The 27,942-nt window shown below is 36.9% G+C and overlaps 2 protein-coding genes across 2 annotated transcripts in view; one reads left to right on the plus strand and one right to left on the minus strand.

Annotated features, from left to right (window-relative positions):
• chd1 (chromodomain helicase DNA binding protein 1) overlaps window positions 1-16,762 on the plus strand; it is a 33,178-nt gene extending 16,416 nt beyond the window's left edge. The window contains exons 20-37 of the mRNA XM_073873943.1: window positions 2,932-3,080; window positions 3,195-3,291; window positions 3,793-3,888; window positions 3,983-4,159; window positions 4,470-4,633; window positions 5,764-5,805; window positions 5,882-6,015; window positions 6,100-6,238; window positions 6,374-6,524; window positions 7,323-7,445; window positions 7,688-7,831; window positions 8,063-8,341; window positions 8,519-8,643; window positions 12,643-12,822; window positions 12,917-13,016; window positions 13,142-13,193; window positions 13,311-13,545; window positions 15,278-16,762. Of these exons, the coding sequence (XP_073730044.1) occupies window positions 2,932-3,080; window positions 3,195-3,291; window positions 3,793-3,888; window positions 3,983-4,159; window positions 4,470-4,633; window positions 5,764-5,805; window positions 5,882-6,015; window positions 6,100-6,238; window positions 6,374-6,524; window positions 7,323-7,445; window positions 7,688-7,831; window positions 8,063-8,341; window positions 8,519-8,643; window positions 12,643-12,822; window positions 12,917-13,016; window positions 13,142-13,193; window positions 13,311-13,545; window positions 15,278-15,602 (2,712 nt within the window). The 3' untranslated portion in view covers window positions 15,603-16,762. The remainder of the gene's footprint in view (window positions 1-2,931; window positions 3,081-3,194; window positions 3,292-3,792; window positions 3,889-3,982; window positions 4,160-4,469; window positions 4,634-5,763; window positions 5,806-5,881; window positions 6,016-6,099; window positions 6,239-6,373; window positions 6,525-7,322; window positions 7,446-7,687; window positions 7,832-8,062; window positions 8,342-8,518; window positions 8,644-12,642; window positions 12,823-12,916; window positions 13,017-13,141; window positions 13,194-13,310; window positions 13,546-15,277) is intronic.
• Window positions 16,763-17,191: 429 nt separating this feature from the next.
• Window positions 17,192-25,575, minus strand: reep5 (receptor accessory protein 5). Its single transcript, XM_073873950.1, has 5 exons — window positions 25,343-25,575; window positions 25,070-25,160; window positions 20,573-20,711; window positions 18,334-18,502; window positions 17,192-18,211 (listed from the first exon to the last, which is right to left on the minus strand). Exons 1-5 carry the CDS (start codon window positions 25,461-25,463, stop codon window positions 18,162-18,164), a joined length of 570 nt encoding a protein of 189 aa, XP_073730051.1. The 5' UTR covers window positions 25,464-25,575; the 3' UTR covers window positions 17,192-18,161.
• Window positions 25,576-27,942: the final 2,367 nt, after the last annotated feature.

The following is a 27,942-nucleotide window of genomic DNA, read 5'->3' on the forward strand; positions in this document are numbered from 1 at the left end:
TAGCTTTAAAAAGCACATTTTGAACAAAAAGCTGAGATAGTTGCATTTTTGAAAATGGCTTTTGTTAGAGATCAGATTCAGAGCGATGATCAAAACACAACAAGAGTTTTTACTGTTTTTGGATCAGTAGATGCTTCAGTGTTTCAGAAGTTGGGTAAGAGCGTCACCTAGTGGATAATAGCGGAAATATGGATAGCGTAAAAACTCATAATTGCCAGGGAAATGTTTTCTCTTAATTAATGGCGGGGAAAGGGTTAATACTTAAGGAATCATTGACGACAGGCCGTTGAATTATTAGAAAAATGATGCATACCTGCTGTTTTTTAATAATTCAACCGCCCAAAGTCAATTATTCCACTTATACTACGATTAACACATCTCAAGACATCCATCACATGATACATTTTAAGGGATTTGTCCGGTTTTTATACTTAAATTGCAATTGTGAGTAGGACTATTTCTTCTGCGTCTCTTCCAACGGCTCTTTTGCTTGTTCCAAAACGTCATTTTAAAGCTGACAATGAAGGCTTGAGCCGTTGATAGCATTCTAATGCAGTTATTAATGAAGATATTAGAAAGAGAGCGACAGAGACACAGAGAGAGAAACCGAGCGCGAGAGAGAGAGAGGGGACGAGAGAGAGAGATTGTGTGAACGAGGCTACCTCTGTGCATCTCTACGCTAGAGCTGGGGTAAACGATTATTTTTTAAACGATTAATCTGTCGACTATTTTGTCGATTAGTCGACTAGTCTAACGACTAATTGGACGATTAATCTAACGATTAGTTTTCTGTTTATCGATTAATAAAAACCATAATGTATCTCGAATAAATAACAAAAACATTCTTAATAATATACTTTAAAGATACAATCTTTAAGGAACAGTTTTGCACGACAAAAAAATATTCTGCTTTACACAAAATAAAATAAATAAAAGGATTTTACTGTTATACAGTCTGTTTACTCTTTTACAGTACCAACATAACTCTTGTTCAAAAAAATTCAAAAGAGTAGTGCAAAACAAAAACACTGTGCAGTGCACAGTATATACATTCCTGAGAGTTCAACACAATATAAAATTTCTGTTTTCTTTTTACAGTCCAAACATAAATCTCTCTTGTACAAAACATAAAAATTCAGTGCAAAAACAAACACTGTGCATTGCACAGTACAGAACAGACATTCTTGAGTGTGTTTAACACAATTAACAGTCAAAACATAAAACCTGATGCACAGTCAAACTGACTCTCTTAACTGCTATCTGTAAGCTTATATGCTAATGAAGTGCGTGTAATATAGAACTGTCCACTTTCCTGCGCTTCTCTCCTCCCTCATCCATCACCACTAGTTACTCCTCTTCTACACTACCTACCTACTCTGAATTACTGTGGAGGAATGTGAGCATGTCCACGTGCTCTTTGGTGAGACTTGCTCTTTTTTTGCTCACGATGGTCCCTGCTGCGGAGAACAGACCTTCAGAAGGTGTGGATGTTGCAGGGGCAGCCAGATAGGATTTCGCCACAACAGCCAGGGCAGGGAACTTTGTTTCATTTTCCTTCCACCACTGGAGTGGGTTTTTGTCCTTTGGAATGGGTTTCTCCCCAAAGTACACAAGCAGCTCATTCCTGACAGCATCTTCTCTCTGATCTTGGCCTGAAGACAAAAGCAATGCATATTAGAACAGCTATGACAGTGGGGCATTTTAAATCTACTCTTAACCAACGTGTAGACTTTTAAAAGTAATGTTATGTCCAACAATGCATTTCATCATCATGTTTAGGCTAGCCAGCTGCTAACGTGCTACTGTGTTGTTACATGGAAATTGCCAGGGTTAACTGTTACACATAACAATATTTATCTGTTTTCAGTGCTTATAAAACCATGCATTCATGAGCACTCTGCACCAGCTTATGTGCAGCCCTGGCTCCGTAAGTTTACGTTACACTGGCAAACTAGCGTACTGAATCATGATACTATAAACTGGCTAACGTTAGTCTAATGTTATGTTTTTGACTCGTAAACAACCAAAACATGAGTTAACGCTTACTAAACGTCAAGTCGTGACTCTTGAGTTAGCTAACATTAGACATATAACGTCGCACATGAGCAACGAACTGCACCGAGAGCTAATATAGTTAGATACCACCACTGAAGTGCACATATCTCATGCTAATGTTACACAACACACTACACAAACATGAAATTAATTTTGCCAACTGTAAAACTTACTTTTTATTGTCTCCTTCACGACAATGGGGTGCCTCCGTTTCAGATGCTCCAACATCGCTGATGTGCTGGTGTGGTATGCCATCTCCATTTGGCAAATAGCGCAGATAACAACATCTTTACGTTTGGAACTAAATTTGAAATATTCCCATACCTTCGATGATTTAGTGCGAGCTGTTTTCTTTTTTGGGGGCTTTTTGTAGGCCTTTGTTGGAAATTATGCGAGGAGGTTGGTGTTTCGTCCTCCATTTTTTATGTTTTGTTCTCAAACGCGCGTGTGACGAGCTGTGTCGAAGCGTCGACGCAAAAATATGACGTCGGCGTAATATCGACGCGTCGCTCCAGCACTACTCTACACAGCGCTGTTATTGCCTCGGGAAATCATCTGTCATGTTGTTTTTGTTAGTCTGTTATTACAGTTAACTGTGAAGTGATATGGAACTGTAATGCGGTAAATAGAGCTACCCGGCACTACGTTCGCCGTGCGTTTCCCAGAAAATAATTGCACACCTCAGTACGTTCATCAGCCAATCAGATTCAAGCATTCAACAGATCCGTCGTATAATTTAAAATAACTCTCCAACTAAAAACAACAACACTGTATCTATATGCTACAACATTTCATCAGAGCTCTTCCATTAGCACTTGGCCATACATTTGGTAACCAAATGCTATTTTTTTATGTTTGTGCTGCAATCTCTTTCAGGTAAATATATACCGTCTAGTGACAAAGGGCTCAGTTGAGGAGGAGATTATTGAAAGGGCCAAGAAGAAAATGGTATTGGACCATCTAGTTATTCAGAGAATGGACACTACAGGGAAGACGGTTCTCCACACGGGCGCTGCTCCTTCCAGGTACAAAACCCAATATAACCGGAAGACATCTAATATTCTGTATTATGTTATTAGTCTGATAATTGCTTCATGAATGATGCTGAATCTTGCTTTGTTTGTTTGAATTCACTTCAGTTCCACTCCGTTCAACAAGGAGGAGCTGTCTGCTATCCTGAAGTTTGGTGCGGAGGAGCTCTTTAAAGAACCGGAGGGAGAAGAGCAAGAACCTCAGGTCTGTAGACTTGGTCAGCTGTCTGGGCTTTCAGTAAAACAATCTATAATATCAGGAGTTGATGCAGGGCAAATTACATGACAAATATTTTGTAATTTTTTGAAAATGGAGCCAATATATTTAAATGAACCCGCTGAATCAATATGACTGTATTGAAGATTTTAAGCTGATTTAAAAAAAATTGTAGATACATTTTGTATCATGCACCTTTAGTTTCTGCCAAAATCAACACATTTTAAATTGCTATTCAAGACAATAAAGGAATAATATGAAAAACAAAGCATCAAATTTGAAGCAGCAGTGCAAAGAAACATCTTTAAAAAAATCTACAAGCAGCATCAAGCAATTTTTAAATACCTGTAGTGCAACTTAATGTCCGAAGCAACTATTTAAGTCTGTTAAATATAGGAGATAATCAGCAAGTGTGGCTAGTGACATTTTTTGTATACCGGTATTTTATTTAACATCTTTTAACTTGTGTGGTGTTTGTGTAATTTTTAGGAGATGGATATTGATGAAATCCTGAAAAGAGCAGAGACCAGAGAGAACGACCCTGGACCATCAACTGTAGGAGAAGAGCTCCTCTCACAGTTTAAGGTGTTTATTCTTCAGCATTATTTCATATGTAGTGTTTCTTCATAAGAAACGGGCATTCAAGACAGTCACATAAATAATACATCTTTAAATCCAGGTGGCAAACTTTTCCATGATGGACGAAGAGGAAATTGACATGGACACGGATAGAAACAATAGGAATTGGGATGATATTATCCCTGAGGAGCAAAGGAGGAGACTGGAGGAGGAGGAGCGACAGAAGGAGCTGGCAGAGATCTATTTACTGCCCCGCATGAGGAAATGTGCTAAACAGGTTAGTGATACATTAGTTTAATGGTCATATATGATGCTTAATACTGGATTTGTTCCTTGTTTTCAGTGGTAGTACACAGCTGTAGCCATGAACGGTCTTACACACTTTACTTCCTTTACTAATTTATTTGTTACACAGATTCTGTTCAAACTAATAAGTCAAGTTCATTGTTTGTCCAGACTCATCTGTTGTTTTAACCTTTTATTGAAAAATTTGTTTGAATTATACATCACTGGTCATGTTGTGTGTTTACCCTGCCTAAAAGGACATTACAAGTGTGTTTTGAAAGATTTTTTGTTGTGCTAAACAGATCAGCTTTAATGGAAATGAGAGCAGGCGGAGTCGGAACAGGCTCAGATACTCTGCTTCAGACAGCGACTCGGGTACTGACAGGAAGCGGCCCAAGAAACGAGGAAGACCTCGAACCATTCCAAGAGAAAACATTAAGGGCTTCACTGATGCTGAGATACGCAGGTAAAGTTTTTAAATTTTTACGTTTTCAAGTGTTTAAATGCATCACTGTTAGGTTTGCCACAACCAATTGATCATAATCGACCAGTGTTCAACGAATGTTATTATTGGTGAGGTTGGTTTGTGACATCACTGCCCCATCACAACAGTGCGAGCTGCACAGAGGCACATCTGCACCATGCAATGGGAGTTTCATGATGATGTGAGACGTGCGTTGACTGACAGGACGATGGTGGAGGCAAAAGCACAACATTTGTTAATAAAAGTTTAATAAAAATGATTTGATCTTTGTTTGGAGCAGATGCACAGCTTCGTTGAATGTCATTTTCATAATTCAATTTTATTATTATTATTTTTATATATATAGCTTTTCGTATTCACAATTGTTTAGTTGTGTCAAAGCAGCTTTACATTATGAAATGCAGGATAAAACACAGAAAAAAAATTTTTTTTTACTTTAAAGGTGCCATAGAATGTTAAACTGTATTTATGTAGGAATAGATGAATAATACGAGTTTTGTACGTGGTAATGACATATTATGAGCCTCAAACATGTTTGTTTGCTCATTCTTATGTAAACCTTAAACCTTGTGCATGAAAAAGACCTGCAATCTCAACATAACCCCGACTGTGACATTACACCAGTGATGTACACCCCAACATTAAATTACACATTAAATGAATTACAATGTTGTTACAATGAAAGTTGTGACTGCTGAGTTGGCGCTTTATGCTAGTTAATGCTATATGCTAGCATTTAGGCTGAAGTTCTACTATTGACGTTACAGTTATGTTTTACAGGTCCATACTACAAAAAAACAAAACACAAACTTACCACTCAGAAACGTCCATTAACAATCTCCAAACAATTAATTATTCCTCAAAGTCTGTATCTTTGTGTGTTAAAAGCTCAAACGCAAGTTTTTGTAAAAACGTATCATTTGTATGGCGAAACCCAAACGGGGGAAACATTTCTAACATTATACAGTATATATGATTATACCCTCCCGACCATATATCAGTAATACAATTTTTTTGAAGATGTTTATTACTGAAAACGGATTGTAGATTGTCAATACTTAGCCAACTTTGTAATTCATTCTCTCACATGTAACCCTTTACTGTCTTCACAGGTTTATCAAAAGTTATAAGAAATTCGGTGGCCCTTTAGAAAGGTAAATAACCATCATACATTTTTTTAGAGGCCTTTTCTGTCCTCGTCTGTCTTTTTGACCTCTCTATATTTGACAGACTCGATGCTATCGCCCGCGATGCCGAGCTGGTGGATAAATCTGAGCATGATCTGCGGCGGCTGGCTGAGACTGTCCACAACGGCTGTCTGAAAACCCTGAAGGAGAATCCCTGTGGACCAGAGAGAACCTCAGGCAAGAGCTACCTAAAACTACATTTACTCTGTCATTTATGAAGTCTATAGAAACTGAGTCCTGATTGTCCCCTTTTGTCATCAGGAGGCAGGCGAGGAAAGGTGAAAGGACCAACTTTTAGAATCTCAGGGGTTCAGGTCAATGCCAAACTTGTGATCTCTCATGAGGAGGAGTTGGCACCTCTACACAAGGCCATTCCTGCAGACGCAGAGGAGAGGAAGAGGTAACCAGATGTTCAAGATCTTAACAGTGTATCATAACTAGTTGTAAAGAGTTGGATCGTAATCCTATTTCCTATAGCTGTATAAAACATCAGAGATGAGCTGTTAATCCTTGTTGTGTTTCATTATCTATTCAGGTATATGATCCCATGCCACTCAAAGGCAGCTCATTTTGACATTGAGTGGGGTAAAGAGGATGACTCCAGTCTGCTCATTGGCATCTATGAATATGGTTATGGTAGCTGGGAAATGATCAAGATGGACCCAGATCTCAACCTCACACATAAGGTACACAATAACATGAAAGCATTGGTGTACTTTACTAATTGGTTACACTTAGTTATGTTGATTGTCATTTCCAGTTTCTTTTAATTTATTGTTTGATTTTTTTTATTCGGTCATGCCAGTTCTGTACTTGATAGAAGTCGACCAATAGTGGATTTTACCAATAACTAGGTTGGTCCGTACTTGCCAATAACTGATTCATTGACCAATAGTTAAAATAAAGAATACTGGATAAAAACAAACATAACACTCAAAAAGAAACTAAAATTTGTTACAAAAGTAATAAATCAACAGTACTGAACCATAAAGATGTGCTAAATGAAATAAATGTATAAATCAATAATTATTAATATACTTAATACATTTTTAAGTGAATACTGACATTTGGGTTGGATTTATCTGCGTGTATTTTTGTATAACAGTTTGTGTTACTGCTAATATTAGAATTAGGGCTGTCACTTTTTATTCGATAATCGAATATGCATTCGAACATGAAGTGAAATTTCCATATTCGAACTATACATAAACATCCGTTTTTTTAAATGCCATGTGTAGCGCATTTTTACCGTAACACCTATATCTGTATTCGAAGTTGAGATATCTCACAAAATATAGTATAAATATTCCTACAGCACTTATTATAACCCTCAAATATCAAATCTGAACCCTTTGGCCTTTGTCATGAAATATAGTATGTAAGTTTTATATTATTCTTGATCAGTATAATACATGGTAAACTTAATAGTTTGCAAACAAAAATACGCCCGCTGCACTGAAATATTGACTTTTTGTTTGTTGTAGCTCCTTCCAGACGATCCTGACAAGAAGCCACAGGCCAAACAGCTGCAGACACGAGCTGACTACCTCATCAAGTTATTGAGCAAAGACCTGGCCAAGAAAGAAGCACAGAAACAGGCTGGCAGTGTGAGTTTCACTGGTTACATACAATCAGGATTATCATTAACATCTGAAAACAAGCAAGACATCATTGAATCTTAATATATCAATAATAATCATCATTACAAAAGACATTGTGTTTTACACGCTTTACTATAGTACTTGTTGTTTAAAATAATAAAGTTATACCCAGATGTAAAGCCATGGATGGCTCATTATTGGGGTTATGTCATACTACAGACACTGATTCGTTTACTTGTGCTCTGTAGGCAAATTCACGTAAAAGGAAACCACGGGGAAAGAAAAATAAAGCAGTGAAACCAAAGGTTGATGAACTGATGAACAGTTTGTCCTCAGCTCCTCCTTCAGATAAGAGCTCTGAGGATGAGGAAGAAAAAGAGGATGAGGAAAAGGTCTGTATCACTCCCTTTTTTCTGAAATAAGAATTTATGCACTAGGTGCTAATGATAAAGGGTGCTAATGAGTTCCCCATCTGCAGTCTCTATGCTCACTCGATGCACACGTTTGCCGAGACCTTCTACTCTACAGATGCAACACTGTTAAAATTAGGATTCAAAGGAAGGCTGTGAGAGCTCAAGGTGAAATTTGGGGGAGGGACTTAGTTTTCTCTCTTTTTTTCACAGGAAACTGCTCTAGTGAAGCTGCCTAGCAGAAGAGCGCGTGTCACAGAGCGAGCGGTCGAGGAGGAAGAGGAGGAGGAGGAAGATGAGTCTGAGGAGGAGGAGGAGCCTGAGATTAAGGAGGAGGAGGAGGAAGAAGAGATAAAGGAGAAGGTGGTGAAAAAAGAGATCAAAAAAGAGAAAAAAGAGGAGGGCCGTGACAGCAAAGAAAAAGAACTAAAAGAGAAGGAAATCAAGCAAGATCCTGTACTTGAAGAAGAAGAAGAGGAGACTACTATAGAGGTTACAATCAACACTAATAACACATCTTAAAATATGACCCACAGGCTGGGGCGCGTGCCACATCATCGGCCAAATGCGTAGCACTTACAAAATGCTTTAGATCAGTTGGTATTGTGTGTATTGGGTACAATATTTGCATGACTGGTTATTTAAACAGCAGGTGATTTGTGTTCTCAGGCCGTAGAGGTGAAAGCAGAAGTTCGGGAAAAGAAGGCAGATACTCCTGTGATTGCATCTACAGTAGGAGAGAGTATTTTATCATCTGAAGAGTCTGAAGAACTCGACCAGAAGACCTTCAGCGTGTGAGTAGGACTGTCCTCGACTAAGGATTTACACATTCGAATCAGAATTGTCGAATCTTTTCATAGTCGACCGATAGTCGAATCATGTGTGTGTGCATGGGTTGGGAGGGGGTCAGACCAGGTACAAATTGATAACTTTTATTTTCTTTCTCAAGCTGCACACATAAACAACTTTCTGATAAAATGACCAAAACTGCCTTTCAAGTGATGAACGAAGACAAAACTGATAATGCATTTATATATTTTTAATGTAAAATGTAAGTCAACATTTGTTTAATTATTCCTCATAACATTTTAAAGCCACGATCTACAGAACATCACACAAAAAAAACATTTTGATAACTAAACCTAAAAATATAACAAAGGTGATCCTGCCTTGGAAACCTCGGCTATAATTCAGTGTTTTTTAATATGGAGATTAAGCGCGTCGAAGCAGTCATGACCAAAAAAACGACAAATGAGAAATGATAAATAATTTGTGATTGTTACTGCAAATTATAAAAACTAAGCTTTATATACAATTCATAAAAACACTGAAATTAATGATTTCATATAGACACTACGCGTTATTATTTAACACAGAAATACCTGCTTGCTTTCACTTTGATCATCTCCATTCACTTTAGATACAGAAACAACTGATGATATTATTTATTTCAGGAATCTCTTTTCTATCATTTGAAAGTGAACACCGACAATAATATTAAATCACAAGACAGTCGTGTCAGGCATAAATATAGGGTCGGTGCAGATATTTTCCGTGTCATCACCGAAATTTAAAGAAACGGCTTACCTATTTTGTAGTTTAACTTTTGATAAGATAACCACTGTGTTTTAAATACATTTTAAAAACGTACCTGCCGAAAACATCCGTTTTTTTATGTTTAGTTTGATGAACTTCTAAATATGAGATGAAGAGCACCTAGCGTGTTTGGCTAAATTACATGCGCAAGCATGGCCAGCACGCAATAGTGCAAAATCCAAAATGTACAGACTTTAATTAGATCAGAATTTATGTTTATAATAAATACATTTTTTTAAATAAAATAAGGTCAGAAGTAACAAAGTGCAGAACAAATGTGCAAAATGCCTCAAGTGCACGTAAACAAAACACAAGCCAAATAGATAAATCAGATAACCCAGAGTGATTTATAAATAAAATAAAGAAATTATTAAAAGAATGAAAGTATAGCCAGAATTGTCAGGTTTTTCTTTTAAATGTAGAAACAAAGAGGCAATGGTTTATTAACATAGAAACCTCTTATGGATGTGTAGCCCGGTCACAGGGGTTGTTGGATTTATTAACACATTTTAAAAATATTTATTGAAAGCTGCTACTACATATTATTTGCAGAATTATAATAATATGCTGTATATTAATATATTGGGAGAAAGCTGTTATATGTGAAATCAGATTTGTGCACAGTGCACCCATATACGGCAAAATTAAAGGATACTCATTTTATAACACATCTGTGACAATTCGCCTGTGAGATTGGTAGTCGAATCAGGCTTCTCGTATCGATGCATCGAATCTTCGACTATTCGGGGTCACCCATAGTGGTGAGTTATACTTTATACTCAACTAGAGCCTTATACATAGATGGACTGTTACTTACTTATCTGATCATTTCAAGAAGTAGGTAAGATATTGGCCAACTCGCTGTTAAAACCTCTGGAGCTGCCAGTAGATCTGTCTCAAATCTGTACCTATACAAAAATCTGGTAACCTTCTAAAGCATCGTCCTACTCGGGATTAATATTGTCTTAAGAAACAATAACTCAAAAATACTTTTAGCGAAGCATAATTGAGAACAGGAACTAAATTCTTTATTATAATTACAGTATTATCTAAATACAGAAACTGATTAATAACATATTTACAATACTGTATTGTCCTGCATATAAGATGAGTTTTTTGTTCATGGAAAGCCTCTCAATAAACAATGTCGTCTCATATTCATATATATAGACGATGTCAATCACACTGTACACCCGCAAAAATGCGGTAGGTGGCGCCAAATACACATAAACAAGTTCAACTGAACTGAAGCAACCCAATAGACTACAGTCATTTACATTAAGGCAGACTTCTAATGTTAAAGCTCACATAACACATGCTGTTTCTGCATTTCTGATGTTAATCTGGAGTACCTATAGAGTAGTATTACATCCTTTATATCTCTGAAGAGTCTTTAGTTTAATCAGATTTATAAAGGAAAGATTAGCTTTACCGATTCTTTCCGATAACGTGCAAAAAAATGAAGAAGGAGGAGTTACTACCGCAGGAGGAGCGAATACGAGTCATGCAACAATACAACACTGTTTAAATTTAACTGGGACTTTTCAATAAAATCCAGCGCATCAATCACACACGCAAAACTCCGCTGCTACCTCCGATAATGAATTATATCAATTGTTTCCATAAGGCTGGCTTTCTTCTCCTTACATCCAAAAACACACTTCTTCTTTCATGCCATTGTTGAGTTTTGAAATTAAACAAAGCTGTCGTGTGATATGATGTTTTTAAGTTCTCGCCTCTCCTGCTAATTGATGGGTGGCCGGGGTTTTCCAGGAGAAGTGCCCATAAAAAGAAGTGATGCGTATAGAAACCCGTAATCGATAAAAAAAACTTTCCGAAACTTCTACGAACCCTGGCGAAGTGCATTCGGCACAGAAATACTTTTAAACACGGCCAACTGCTTTTTTGACACTTGCTTATGTTTAGCACGAGGAAACAACTCTATAACTGTGTTAGTAAGTCAGAATGCATGAAATCCCATTGAACCAACCTTTTAATAAAATTTTAAAAACAATTTTTTAAGGAATTGTTTACCCCAAAATCATTTACTCACCCTCATGTCATCCCAGATGTCTATCACTTCCTTTTTATCAGCTATACACAAATGAAGTTTTTGATATATATATATATATATATATATATATATATATATATATATATATATATATATATATATATATATATATATATATATATATATATATATATATATATATATATATATTTTCTTATACTCTTGCCTAATCTTTTTTCACTTCCGAAGACATTTATAAATGAACTGGATTGCTTTTATAATGGATGAATATGCATTTTGGAGTGTCAACATTTGAGGGCAATATATAGTTCCGTGTAGCTAAAGCGTGGTCTGCTAAAACCCCTCCCATCAGGTAAAAAAACCGCTTTGCATTTTCTCGTAAGGATTTCCGCTTGCGACGTTAAAAACTAAGATAGGCCAAGTTGAGGAGCGATATTTAAATCGAGGCGCAATAAAAGTCACTGTTTGTTTACCTCCATCCCTGCTGATGCTTTTTCAACAACATACACAACAAGCTTTGCCTTGATACTGTTTGTTACACCAGTGAACATTGCCTAATACCGATTTGCAATGGCACGTCAACGATGCAGAAGTATAAATGGAAACCAATGTGTAGCCAAGGTCCTACGCATATGTATTATTCATCCTTTTGGGCCTATTTTTATAAAGTTCATTGACATTAAGGGATCACCTTGGTTTCAGCTAAAGAAAGTTGTACACGTGGGTAAGCAAGTACATTGTAAACTATTCCTATGAGTTAATTTGTGTACAATACAAAGTAATATGACAACCCCAGGTTTAGAAAATAATATCAATATAATAAAGTATCAGCTAGTTTTTATTTTTCTTGGCTGTTTATGTAAGGAATAATTGATGAGGGGCCGCTTCGAATCTGCATAGCATAGATAGAATCAGCATTGTGTATAAAGATGATCAAATCTGTTAAATAATGATGGGTACAGCACTAATTTAAATGGTTAAGTTTCCATTAGCCTACTTGTAAAAATGAAGCATACTAAGGATGTAGTCAAAATGAAAGATCTTAGTGAACAGCCCAATGCTGCTGGCTTGAGTTGGACATATAGAGTTGATGTCTCTATTTAACAGTATCATGAAGATTTTCTTGGCATTTATCATTGTTTGTTTATTTGTGTGTCACACAGTGTAAGGAACGCATGAGACCAGTAAAGGCAGCACTAAAACAGTTGGATCGTCCAGAGAAAGGCCTGTCTGAGCGAGAGCAGCTGGAGCATACACGCCAATGCCTGATCAAAATAGGAGATCACATTACTGAGTGTCTCAGAGAATACACAAACCCTGAGCACATCAAACAGTGGAGGAAGTAAGGCCGTTTAGTCTTTGACGACATATCAAGGTTTATAAGTGGTTGTATGATAGATGTGAGTTTTATTAAGGCTTACATTTTTTCTTCCTAGAAATCTTTGGATATTTGTTTCTAAATTTACTGAATTTGATGCAAGAAAACTGCATAAACTCTATAAACACGCAATCAAGAAGAGACAAGAAAATGTTCAGGTATGAATGCTGGAATAACATTTAAAAGCGTAAGGTCTGTGTGTCTCCTGTCATAAAACATCAATAAACAACCAAGACTGATTTTATTATGTTAATATTTATGTTTGTTGCTTGTCTCGTTTCAGGCAGTGGAACAGAACACTAGCACTGTAAATGCACAAAGCGCTAAAAATACAGGTTTGTCTACTGTCTGTTCACATTTTCAAAACATGACCGTGATCTTTATCGTAATACAGCAGAAATCCCACAATTGTTTTTTTTTGTGTATAACACCAAATGCTGTTGCATCATCAGATATCGAGCGGATAAAAGAGTCGCAGCACGACGACAGCAGCAGAGACAGCAGCAGCTCTGACAGACATCACACATCTCGCTACCACGAACACGGCAAAGAACGTAACCCTTCAGACGCATACAGAAAAAATACAGACTCCCGAAAGAGGCCGTACCCCTCCTTCAGCAATGGCAAAGACCACCGAGAGAGAGAAAGAGACCACTACAGAGAAAGAGGAGAGCGACAGGACAGCAGGTCAGTGGATGCGTGATACAATACAGTCCATATCAATGCTGTAGGTCGGGTCTTTTCAGACTCCCTTGACTAAAATTATTTACTTTAATCTTTTAAAATATTTACTTAAAATTTTAAATAGTCCATTTTCTTTAAAAAAAAAAATCCAGATAATTAACTCGCCACCATGTCATCCAAAATGTTGATGTCTTTCTTTATTCAGTCGAGAAGAAATTATGTTTTTTGAGGAAAACATTCCAGGATTTTTCTCATTTTAATGGACTTTAATGGACCCCAACACTTAAAAGTTTTTTTTCAACAGAGTTTCAAAGGACTCTAAATGATCCCAATTGAGGAATAAGGGTCTTATCTAGCGAAACGATTGTTATTTTTGGCAGGAAAAAAAAAATGCACTTTTGAACCACAACTTCTCATCTGTCTCCGGTCCCGTGATTCACGAGCGCGACCTTACGTAATACGTCATCACGTCAAGAGGTCACAGATGATGTATGCGAAACTACGCCCCAGTGTTTACAAGTGTGGAGAAAGAGGACCGTTCTGACGTTGTTGTATGTGGAATAATACTAATTAATTTCAGTTTGTGTTTAAAGTGGTCCGCAAATGTGTGTTTCATATATGTAACACATCACCTTTTCCACGGCATTATGCAATTACGTGAGGTCGCGCTAGCTCGTCGCACAGCCGGAGGAAGACGGGAATTGTGGTTTAGAGGTGCATATTTTTCTTGTCAAAAATGACAATCGTTTCGCTGGATAAAATCGTTGAGAGTCCTTTGAAGCTCTGTTGGGGAAACTGTCGAGTGTTGGGGTCCATTAAAATGGAAAAATCCTGGAATGTTTTCCTCAAAAAACATAATTTCTTCTCGACTGAACAAAAAAGACATCAACATTTTGGATGACACAGTGGTGAGTAAATTATCTGGATTTTTTTAAGAAAATGGAGTAATGCTTTAATGGCACATTGGCATATTTAACTTAAACTCTTCATCTGTTTTAAAGTTTATTTCAGTAGTATCCGGACCTCCATCTGGTAATTTTCTTTTATTGGTACACAAAACGAATCTGTCAATTTTTCATGAGTTCTCAGTTTTCTGATATATTGTAGTGTTGTGTAATAGTCACATTATTTAGATTTAAAAATTATTTACATTTTTATGATTTCATTAATTGATTATTTTTTCATCAACTCACAAACCCTACGCAATTCCCCTGAAAACCACTAGTGGTTTGTTAAACCCATAGTTCAGAAAACACCGCCATAGATGATCAGTGTTAAAAGAGGTTGAATCTGCTTTCAGTGAAATCTGCACATTTCGGTTGCATAATAATATGTTATTTTGTAAGTCATTTGGTCAAAAGCAACTGCAAAATGTAACCGTTTATCAAAGTCAGTACTGTGTACTTTTGTGCCATCTTTTTTTTACTACACATTTACTGTTTTCCAGTTAAAGAAAATGATTAAGATTTGTGCTTTGCTTTTCTCTACCGTAAACTTTTACATTTGTAAGCATGAACCTCACTCATTTGAAATGGTTGTGAATGCTTAAAGGCCTATAAACTCATTTAAATAGATATAGATTTGCCATTGCACACACTCTCGCTTGTCATGTTATCTTAGTGTTGATAGATATGGCTGTAAAATATAATAGTTAAATGATATAAGGCAATTTATGATTCCAATAAATGTAGGTTTGTTATCTCACGTAAAATTTTACTGCCATAATGTCCTGCAGATATTACAGTGACAGCAAGCACCGGAAGCTAGACGACCATCGCTCCAGCAGAGATCACCGATCAGACAGCACTTCAAAGGACTCGAGGACGCACTCCGAACACCGCTCCCATTCCGAGCACCGATCCGGCCCCGACTACGCTCACCAAAAATCTTCCCGGGACTACCGCTACCATTCGGACTGGCAGATGGAGCACAGGGTTTCGGGTAGCGGCCAGCGCTCGCCCCGTGAACAGCGCTCGCCGTATGACTCTCGCTCGCCCTTCGAGTACTCGTCTGACCACAAGAGCACACCCGAACAGGTCTGGAGCAGCCGAAAGACATAACGCTCTCCTCCAATCAGCCATAGACACAAACACACACAGGAATGCCTTAGGGGACTGTCGGCCGCTGCACGGTGCACTGCGCCTCAGGGAGTGCAGCTCTCTCCTCACCTGGGAGGAAACATAAATTCGCTTATTTTTGTATTTAAGAATCGGCTGCGTCCTTTGTAGCTGCTGCAGAGTAATTTTTTTAAATTGTTATTTTTATAAATTGACTTTTCTGTTTCCTTTTTTTTTGTTTTTTTAAACAACTTGAGAATAGACTGATCCACGTTTCGCTATCACATGCGAGGAGTGGATCCAGGCATTGACTTCATACCACCACACACAAACACGCCACAAGCGGCTCACGAAAGGATGCTAAATACGCTAGTCTTTATCATGCTAGAGGATGTTCTGAAGGACTGGGGTTTACCTTCCAAAGTACCTCGTTTACAGTGTTTAGTGACCACCTTGCCAATTTTTATCAGTCTTTTGTTTTTCCATCATGTTTGAATTATTATTTAAATCTGTTTTGGCTGTAAAATAATCTGGGCTTATTAGTGTATGTCAGATAATGTCACTTTCTCACATTGTACTACTGTAAATTATTGTAAAGTAAATCAAATGGGCTTTTTTCTCAGGCTGGTGTAGTGACCCAACCCTCAACTTTTTCCCCATTAACTCAGGCTCTTTTCTTGGTTGTGATGATTTTAGACGTATGAAAATCGAAATAGTTCTGATGAAATATTCCATGTGTGTATTCTGTAGAGACATTTTTCTTTGTATACTCGCTTTGTCGTTGGTTTACTCTTTATTTGTAAATTAAGCCTCAGTGAAATCATGCACCCTGTTTAAAAAAAACGATATAAAAAAGGACATGAAAGGGTCAGTCGTAGCGGTAGGTCGCGGCGCTTGTGAGGTCTCACTGGAACTTTTTCATCGTCATCATCTTTCCTCCTGTTTTTCTAGAAATGTTGGCAATAATGTAATATTTTCTATGCAGCCCAAATTTATTTCTGGTGACCGGCCCGAGTCAGAATGCTGTTACAGGAAACACTGATGTATATATAACTCTATATTTCAAATCCAAATTTACACTGAAATGCATGGATTTTTAAAGTAATTGTTTTATATAATTGTTTATAAAGTCATTAAACTCCAATCACTGTTTTCACCTGCAATCTGACTTTGTTGACATACATTAACTTATTTGTTTTACGCTGCGTCTGAAATTGTGTACTGTGACGGTACGTACTGAATTAGATGACATTCTATGAATACATTTCGGACATATTGCATCGTCTTGTGACTTATGATGTAATCGGACCACGACCATAATTTATTTGTGTGTTTAGCAAGTACAAATCACTTAAATAAAGGATCATAAATAATATTTTTATTTTTAAAAAAATTGTAAATAAATTGAATGCACACTTAGTCTAGCCATAAGTACCAGGTCATCCTGGTACTTTTCACCCGTTTTTCAAATACTACGAATCTCTTTGTATACAGATTTTCATTTCAGACGCAGCGTTCGAGGTGTCTCAGACCACATTTGTGGTTTGAGGTTAATTGGTGTAAATGAATACAAACTTCTACAAACAGACTTGTTTTAGGTATATTTATTAAATTAGGATTAAACAGTTGCATTCATCGACGTAAATTCCTTGCAAATTCAGAATCGGTGCTTCCTTCAAAACTTAGGCAAAGACTCATAGCAGCCTGGTAATGTAATGTACCGTAAAAACAACTTGTTTACTGTGTTTACATGTACACCTGATCTTGTCATGTCAAGGAAGTGAAAACTTAAGGCTGAGTGATGGCACACAATCACAGCAAAACAAAAAATGACCAGATTATCACTGATTTACATGAGTTTCTCTTTTTTTATGACTTCTATGTCAGTTTTGCAGATTCAGACAGCTCTTGTGAACATTAGCCATCATTCAGTTATAATACATCTGGTCTGAGACAAAAGTACAGATAGGACATTTTTGTTAATGTAATATTGTTTTCAAATATTTCTCATTTAATACATGCAGGGTCATACTGTACGTGTGCCAGCGATTGGAAATCTAACCTGAGGGATGTGATGAGAATTGAGTTTCATGCCTTTGATTCCTTCAATAGTCATTTGATAGTTCAAACGTTTGGTTCATACACCTACAGTTTCACCGTTATCTCATAACAGTCAGATGAGACTTTATAACAAATAATAAATCTTATTCTTGCACATAAATACATCTGAGAATTAGCGGACCAGTGACTAAGATAGATCAAAACTATTTGCATAGCCTGTTACTATCATCCAGCAAAAAGGCATAGGAAAAGACACAAGAGAATTACATTTACACGTAACCGTGATATATGATGGATGCCATATCCGCTTAAGCATAACTAGATATTTTCAGCTCTGAAACGCTATCTGATGCAATATTTAATATGGTTGCCGTTAGATTAAAGACAGAATAAAAGGAGTCGAAGTAGTTGGTTAACTTTCAGTTAACCAAAAGAAAGAAAGGATTTATTTAGAAAAGTGAAATCCTGCAGGATATGCAGCAGTTGAAACGCCGATGACCTTTAGGAGCTTTTCTTCTCTTCAAACATTATGTTGGCGGTTGCTTTCTTGGCTGCAAGACAAAAATTATTTATAATGCAACCATGCTTACAGACGGTTTTCACTCTCAGTCATTGTTTTATAATGTATGACTTTAAGAAAGATCCTAAACAATGACATGCAAGTATCTTTTACCCTCATCTTTTATTTTGTCTGCAGCCTCTGATGCTTTATCCGTAATGTCTTTCATCACATTGTCAATCCTGGTTTCATTCTTCAAGAAGAAGGGACGAATGATTCTTGTGTAGAGCAGAACTGAGCCGTTTGATGGAGTGGGAGCCATGCACCAAACCAAGAAAGCACACTAACCAAATAAAAAACAAACAGGCATTTATTCGAATGCACTTATAATGTGAATAACAGAATCCAATGGTTAATTGGATACTCCTGGTCTATGCAAGCACAGGATTTCAGTTGTGCATGCTTTTAAAGTAAAGTCAGTATAATCTTTTTAGATCATCTACTGTGATGTACAAAACTTTGTTACTGCCACAGTGATATAAAGCACACAAGAAACTTGACACTCACATCTTTAGATTGTAAAACAAAAATACAGTAACACTGACAAGTGAATAGACTAGGGCTGCAAATAACGATTATTTTCATAATCGATTAATTGGGTGATTTTTTCAGATTAATCAACTAATCTGATAAAAAAACGTAAATATTTAATTTATTTTTCACTTGTTATATCTAAATAAGGCACTAAATGCGGGTATTCACGTGTCGAAGTCAACATTTAAAAGCGCAAAAGCCACACACTACTATAGTGTTTTACAAATGTAATCTTTTTCTTTATATTTTAAGCCTTAAATATAGTTTTTACAGCTTTTAAATAGTAAAACATCTTAACCCTTCAACTGGCGCAACCCTTTTTGAGTGTGGGGTGGTGAAAAGGTGATTTATGCCTTCAAAATAATATAACTCTGACATTTTGTGTTCTAGAAGCCTAATTTTGGTCTTGTTTTTAAGAAGACACTTGAACTTTTTTTGGAAGTGTCTGGAGGTGAATTTTTTATAGCAGTTAAAAATATAAAATTATCAAAAAACTGAGGTTTACTGCATACTCTTGTCACAAATGAATAAATTACAGTTACTGCATTATTATTACTGCTAAAAGGATTTAAAATATACAAATACATAGTTTGTCGTTGTAGATTAAAATTTACATTAAAAGCGGAGTCCACAATGTTTGAAAAACGCTTTGGAAAAGGAGACGGGCCGACTACCAAAACACACTTATAGCCAATCAGCAGTAAGGAGCGTGTCTACTAACCGACATCCTTGCCGGGTTGCGTATGTGTGGGACGGGTCTATCAACAGAAGGTCCAGATTCTATTGGGGTAGGGGCGTGTTTGTTTAGGTGATTTCAAATATCAACATTGGCTTTCAAACGTCGTGGACTCCGCCTTTAAAATATAAGTAAACATAGGTGTCCCGCTCACTGGACAACGCCAGTTAACAAGTTTAAATGTCAAAATATAAATAAACAAAATGAATCTTCAGGGAGGTGCTGTTGAGGAAAATTTTCCACAGATGAATAAACTCATTTTAATCTTCAACTTTAGACCTTAATGAGAATTAACAATTTATTATTTACAAATAAATAATCCATATATTATGAAAGTAATATACATGCATTGTTACAGTAATACAAACCTGGATTCCCCTTACTTTAAAACAGATGCTTGGTTTATGGTTCAATACTATTTTAATGAAAACCCAACAACAATTGAACAATACAAACTCACATGAAAAGACGAAATGAAACCTTTATTAACCAGTGTTCTTTTCGCTTTTCCTGACCTGACAATGCTGCCTTGCTTTTGAACAAGCTGGTCACTTGGTGAGAAGCGCCTGATAAACGTCCAGCTTGCGTTGTATGAAAAAAAGCCTGACGTTGAGCATGCAGGTCACGATGTATGAAAAATGCAGTCTGACTTTAATTAGAAGCGCACAGCTTGCACTGTACAGTATGAACCGGAATTCGTTGACAACGAATTTCATAATCGATTACTATGAATTTTATCTAGCAGCCCTAGAATAAACAGTGTGACTTTTACACAATCCTATGCATATTGGCTCTGTATATATAGCAAACAATTAGACTGATATGCAGTGGTGAATTTTTAATAACCATCTGCTGTAGTATTGCTCCACCTAAACATTAAAGATAACAACCATGTAATAAAACTTAGTACAATGGCTAACATTACATTTACATTCGTTTATGAAGCAGGCCTTTGTGACTTTGAATGAGAGCGCATTCAAACATTTTGTCTAAGCTGCAAACAATACCTCTGTGTTTACATGTAGGATTAGAGTTGAAGATGTTTATCAACATAGAACATACTTAAAACATACTGTACATTACCTTTCCCAAAAAGTAGAATGGGAACCAAGAGAGGAAGATGTCTGCGAAGAACTCTGCCACACTGAAGACCCCATAAACCACCCAGTAGGTCAACCACTTAGTGTCGTCATCTTTGGTCGCGCTCTCAATGGCTTTGATTCTAACAAAAAAAGATAATCTGATATGAGCACTTTTCTGAATTTAAATGATCATTATGTTTCCCAAAGCTTTTCTGCAATTAAACATAACAAAAAGTGATAATAACAGTAGATAAAGGATTAAAGGATAAAGGATTCTGGGTCTTGTTAGCTGATTTAAATGCAGCTCAACTGATGACCAGACGTTACTATCCCATTACATCTGTTTATGTTTTAATTATTGTATTAATTATATAAAAAAGTTATACTTTTATTATTATTATACGCTTTTTAATATCGTTATACAATCAGTGATTTGAAATGGTTTGATTATCCCCATTTTTCTAGGACAATTAATCGACTATCATGACAGGCCTAGTTTGAAACACACAGCTATGTTCGGTATGATGGCAGTATCTGCAGATCCCTGCGGTTGAGTCACAAGGCTTTCTGTGGTTTGCCATGTTTAACCCTCAGTTATCAGTTAGCATTCTGTTATCGCATGATAAACTGAAATGATACTCATTTACATTGTTAAGACCTATAGGCTCACGCATGCACATAAGTTTACACAATATGCACATTTACATTCTATATTACATAAACCCCATTTACACGACACGTTGATCCCAGAAAAGTCCCATAAAATTGCCAGTGTGCCTTGGGTGTGAACGCAATCATGTCCCATAATTGTTTTTGGGATCACTCCCGTAAAGGTGACCTAAGTAATGGGGCTTTCACATAGGATGCGGTGTACACTGCGCTCTCCGCTGGGTTCAGCACAGCCAAGCTATTTGCACTCTGCTTGCCAGACCAAAGTAGGCGGGGTTTTCAATAAATTAATAGCGTTTATATTTGGGTTAAATTGTCGATGAAATTGCCGTCTCCATTTCGCATAACTTTAAGCTGCCTACCTACAACAAGCGTTTTGATTTAAGACACACCTGACATGCCAACTTGAATTGCTACGTGTTTCCGTGACACGGCTTTCCCTTCCGATGTCTCTGCAGGAGCATAAACTTGTATTATAAAGCTCCAGGAATTCCGAGTATGAGCTTTTTGTCCATTTTGCTTGTTTGGATGCCCAGTTTCTATTGGCCACGCAGGTAACGGTCACAGAGCACAGCGCAAAAGTTAAACTATTTTTAACTTTTACCGCGGCGTGAGTGTGTGCGCTTTTCTCGATGCAACAAAAAAAACGCCCTCGCGCAGTGCAAGCCATTGAAATGAATGGGTTTCATAGCGCACACCACGTCCTATGTGAAAGCCGCATAATACTGCCGTAACATTTAAAGAATGCGTTATATGTGAACAAAAGGCAGAAACAATGCCATAAAGGCTGTGCCGTAGTCAGGACAAGCGTGTAAACACAACAAGAAGTTATTGTTTAACACTTTGATATGGGGATTTAAAATGCAGATTGCCATTCACACTGAAAAATGTAAAATTATCCTGATATCTCGAGGCTTTCCACGATGAAACTGAGATCGATCGCTAGCTTAATACAACAGCACGTCATGTGCTGCTTTATGATCGAATCAGAAACAAAAATGGATGCAATTGGTTTCTCTCGTGCATAATAGGCAAACTTAACATGCTGTGGATAAAATCCGCCCAAGTGCACGATTGTTAATACAATACACTTTACATGCGTACACACAATACACACGTCTTTACGAGATCTTAACGGGAAGTGTGTGAACGCGCACACAGATTATGGAAAATCACTGGCAGTGTGAATAAAACAAAATTATACAATCCCCGGACAAATCCCAGAGACATTTTCTGTGTATTTGCCATAATCTGTGTGTGAAAATGGCTTTAATAAAGTCATAAGAATCGACAGCCGTCTTTCGTTAAACTCTTTTTGCTGTCAATACTGCAGTATTTCAGACAAACTTTCTGCTCTTCGTTTACACATCTTACATTTTAATGGTCTGTTTAACAATTTATGATGATTACATTAGCCACACATTATTATAAAGTTATACATATGTTTTACTGTAAAAAAAATACATGCAAAGTTTTTTTTATAGTTGTAATTCTATTTAGCAGGAAAGTAAATACACATGATGTTATGCACGTTTTGCATGATTTAATGATATACTAGTCATAATGGAAAGTTAAAAATGTCAATGTTCACACATCCTTGCAACATATAAGCCAAATATTGTAATCCTTAACTAGACTGACTGAGTTCACTAACTGTTTAATAATTTTTATTTATGCCCATGTTAAAATGTTATTTAAAAATGTTTTTTCAAAAACTGTATTGCGTTTCATGATGTTTATAAGCTGCATCATGCCAGTTATGTTTTACAGCATAAACGCGGTTTCCTTGAATACTTTGCACTTCTCTAGGCATATTTCCAATTTTGATATTGCAAGTGCATCTGACACCACAAATAAAAGTTCATGCAAGGTCCCATGAGCACATCTGCAGTACGTGCATCTACATCACAAAAAAATTGTATCAGGGCCGATCAAGGCATTTTTAAACCGATTGGAATCAGATGTATTTATCAGCCCGATTATTTTTACGTTGGCCGTCACACAGGTTTTAAAAATGTAGAGGACAAGTTGTGACTGAATTAAACATTTAAAGCATCTGCAGTGTGAAAATATAAAACAGGGCAACAAACACTTGTGATGTCTGCAATGAACACTTTGTTGTGCCATTCTAGTTGGTTTTTCAGGTTTAACTATAATGTTGCTAATCTACCTGTCGTTACCCAACCCATTATGTAGAAACTGATTTAAATTTAGACCATGTTCATGATAAGTACACTTTGCTTGTAGTTGTAATAATTATTGTAATAATAATAATATTAATAATAATAGTACACAATTAAATAAAAATAAGTATATATATATTGTTTTATTTTGTAAAAAAAAGGAAATTATAAAACTGAAATTTGAAACTGGATTCATGCTATTTGTTATTAATGCATTGCAGAGATAATGATTTAAGCTGTGAATCAAATGCACCGGGTCGATTTTAATGACCTTAATGTATTTGAAGTTTGCATCTAGCACTAGGAAAATACAAGTATCAGTACGTGACTCATTACAGGTCGATACTCAAAATGTAACCCCGGGGCCCAATAAACTTGATCGGGACATCCTTAATCTATCTACAGCTAAGCCTTAGAAATGATCAGTAAGTGTCAACCTATGAACTTCTAAATATTCATTCTTTATAATAGATATATTAAGAGACAAACGTGAAAATGTAAAAAACGTTAGCATTTCAGTTTCCCAAAACATAAAATGCGCTTATGCATTTTGTATCCAAACAGACCAGTAAATAGAGTTTTAAAAAACACCAAGTTATTATAACACCTGAACCTTATAATTATATAATGTACATGTCATTATGTACATGTCTAATAACAGTTGACTCACTACACCCACCGTGAGCAACGTCTGATTCAGAGAGTAAATTAAGTGCAGATCTTCTTGGCTTGACTGTGTGACACCTGCTGCTGCCATTATTTCAGGAACTGCGTCACATCGGCCATTATAGCACTCACGAAGGAGTGGCACCAATTGGGCAACAAATGCTACTAGCTAATAACTGCATACAGGCAGTATGAAGGCAAGCGGTGTTCACCAGCTCTGTGTTTCAGTTAATTGGTGAATCGTTTTTTTTTTTCAAGCGGATTTAATGCATTTAAAAGCATTATTTCTCCAATCACTTTTTGGTTATATCAGTAACTGTATCCTACTGGACAGAAAGTGTTTGGGAGACTGGAGATCAGGAGGCTGAAACATTACATTAGACCATACTATTTAAAACTACATTTTCCTGTAAGCTAAGCGCATGCACGACCTACACATACAATGTACGCTGGGTTTTTAAAATCTGGCGGTGTGCGTACACTACGCAAGCACCCTTCTGATGACGAAACTGTGTCACGTGCACTGTATGCGCCCCTAGTGTACGGGCAAAAAGTTGCCCTTTTCAGTGCATTCAAGGTATTTTATTAGCATGCGTGTAACCTGGAAATCGAACCCACAACCTTTACATTGCTAACACAATGCTGTACCAGTTACAGAAACACACTTTTGAAATACTTGAGGTGTGTTAAGACTGTACTCCATTGTTGGGAAATACCATTTCCTTAATGTGTGTATGGTCACCACCCTGTTGCATCAGGACAGAGTTGTATTCAGAGGCTAAGAACCAAGAACACTGTCCCAAAACCTGTCTGACTTCTGGAGAGAGGAGCACCCCAAAAATGGGTCTGCTGCATGGTACAATAAAGAAATGACGTCAGGCAGGAAGAGTCACGGTAACGGCCACAATGACGTCACGCACCGCAGAATGATGAAAAGAAGAGGGCTGCGAGCAGAAAGATTTATTAAAATGCAAACTTACGATATGTACGCGGGATAGACGAAACCAATGAGATTACACAATAGAGATGCGCCATATCCGATCACCAGATAGATCGCAAGGAAAGCAATGACAGCTGCAAAAAAGCATAACATCGTACTTGTTAATCAGTAATGTCCATGTTGTAATCCACCCATCTGAGGCGTTATCTTTATAATCATACACTAAGATAGAGGTATTATTTGCGTATTGTTATTTATACATGGTCTGTTACAACATGCGCACACACGTGATGTGTTTCCTGCAGTAACTACTCAGCATAAGCGATGTACGATCTGTTTACACCAGTCCTCGCCTCGATCTTCGCCAACACGTCCGTCATTAAATTTTTCTCGTGGAGAAACTTTTCGAATCGCTCTTTAAGTGCTCGTGCCATGATTTGTCTAAAGCGATTGTCGTTTTATCGAAATATAAAATGATTCGCGAAGAGCAGCTGGCCTCGCGCTGCTCCACTAGCTCGACTGACACGCAGAGAGTGACGTCACGAGCGAACACTTCCTCGACCACACCCTTCCTCTAAAGAAAAATACTTTATATGTGATTTTTTAAATTACATATTCATAATTTGTGTGACTAGTCAAAATTAAATGATCATGTAAATTAGAGTATGGAGTGAAAGTGTCCGCGACTAGGCTAACAATTTAATGTGAATGTGCCAGTTGCGTATGAGCATCCATTTTTTTTCAGATGATTGACACATTTATTACCCCCACGTGGTGTGTAGGTGGAAACATTTAGGCACGTTGAGATTCCATTTATATTTTACAGAAATGTCATAAAACTCAATGAATATTTTAGATTTTTTTTCTTTTAAATAAATGTACAAAGGTATTATTATTATTTGTATAAGTACTCCATTTATTTGACTGTAAAATAAGCATTTTTTATGTTTTCACCCAAAATTTACGTAAAAATATGATTTTCATAAAAAAACTTCATTCCACTAATTAAAACACAGTAAACACATTTAAAGTGTTCAGTGTTTACACATTTTAAATACCACTTTTGTTTCTGTGACATCTCAATTACATGGAATATAAATGTAAATATAAAATAAGCATTTTTCATGTTATTTTGACTTAAAATGAAAATCTTCATTCCACTAATTACAATACAGTGAAAACTTTCAAAATAAGACCCACTATTGTTTTTCAGTGACATCTGTTGGAAATAAAAAAGTAATTACATGCACTACTCACTGGTTGCATAGGCTGAAATCTATAAACCAGTGTTGTAAAAAAAATGGATGTCTTAAGGTCTAGATTTGATCACAAGTTCACGAGTTTGCAGCAACATGTAATCAATAAGGAATGAGATAAAGCATATTTGCGGTGCAGTCCGAGGGGAGGGCTCTAAGTTTGGAATTTTAGCCTGAATGAAACTAGCTGAGAGTGAGGTGATGGGGTGGAGGAGGGATTCTGCAAAAACTATCAAGGCACCGAGGTGAAGAAAGGCTATTCATAGTATGGGACCCTTTTCGTGCTGATTGTTTGGATCACAATCACATTACCATACTCTTCCTGAACTTAGTTAAATAAACTTAATTTAAAAAATATATAAAAAAATTATTTAAAAATGTTGAGTAAAACAAATCTGACTGTATAATAGTATTGGAAAAATATAAAGTAGGAGAGAGAGAAATTTCTTTGCAGCAACAAATTTCTAGTACAAGATGGGTCTCTGCTAAAAGTAAAAAAAAAAACTTAACTTTAGCAATGTTTTATCTGGAAGTTTCATCAAATCTTGCAGTAAGACTTTGATCTCTTTGGAATATGTGTTTGTGTTCTGCACATTGGCCTTTTTTTGTTTACTCAGTTATTGGCTCATTCAATTATCTGTTTCTGTATAGTTGTTCTATATTTTGACAAAATAAAAACAGTTTGTAATAGGCTCATTCAATTCTGTGTTTGTGTGTGTGTGTGAATGTGGGACACATTAGAAATGTTGTATAGGCTCACCTCTTCATTTATGTGTATGTATGTACTCATGATGGTTATTGAGGAAATAAAAAATAATCTAAACCAGTGGTCACCAACCCTGTTCCTGGGGGTCTACCATTGCATACTGCTGCATACTTTAGATTCAGCCCTGCTTCAGCACAGCACTCTAATTTTAGGTAGCCGTGAAAAGCTTGATTAGTAGGTTCAGGTGTGTTTCATTGGGGGGTTGGAGCTGAACTCTGCAGGAAAGTAGATCTCCAGGAACAGGGTTCATGACCACTGCTCTTCTTCTTCCTTTATTTCTTTACGCCATTCCAGCATATGGCTATAGTCATGGTGAGAACCAGTTGATCCATACACAGGTTGGGGGAGGCACATTTTGGCATCTCCAATTTGCCTAACTTGCATATTTTTGGCCTGTGGGAGGCACAGGGGGAACATGCAAACTCCACACAGAAAGGCCACATGCCCTTGCTGGGGCTCAAACCGGAGACCTTCTTGCTGTGAGGCAACAGTGCTACCCACTGTGCCACCCTGAACACTGCCCTAAATTATAGTCATTTCCCATTTCCCTATGAGTGGCCACATTTGTCCCCATTATACTTGAGGATTAAAGGAGCGGTTGAACCTGGTACTGCAATTTAAATTCAAACTATTGGAGACGTTTTTCCCTGCCCCGCTCTCGGGTTGCCAGATACATACAGGAGTGCAATTGACTTTGAAAGCATAAAACCGTTTGCAATCGTTTGCAATTGCAAATGTTCCTGCATTGATCTGGTTTTAAACTCACTCGATTCAATCAAATCCCAGTTTACTTGCGTAATCTTACGTCATCACCAATGCGCATTTTTTAGTTTTTTATATGTTAGTGTTGTCATGCGCAGCGGAGAGAGCGACATATGTGCATATGTGTTT

The sequence above is a fragment of the Misgurnus anguillicaudatus genome, chromosome 12 (genome assembly GCF_027580225.2).
Source record: "Misgurnus anguillicaudatus chromosome 12, ASM2758022v2, whole genome shotgun sequence".
NCBI lineage: Eukaryota > Metazoa > Chordata > Actinopteri > Cypriniformes > Cobitidae > Misgurnus > Misgurnus anguillicaudatus.

Excerpts from the sequence above, each read along its gene's own strand:
- reep5 (XM_073873950.1), bottom strand. The coding sequence starts at position 25,463 with ATGGCACGAGCACTTAAAGAGCGATTCGAAAAGTTTCTCCACGAGAAA. Across the intron at positions 20,712-25,069 it reads GTCTATCCCGCGTACATATC|AATCAAAGCCATTGAGAGCG; the intron begins GTAAGTTTGCAT and ends TTTTTTTGTTAG. Across the intron at positions 18,212-18,333 it reads AGACAAAATAAAAGATGAGG|CCAAGAAAGCAACCGCCAAC; the intron begins GTAAAAGATACT and ends TTTGTCTTGCAG.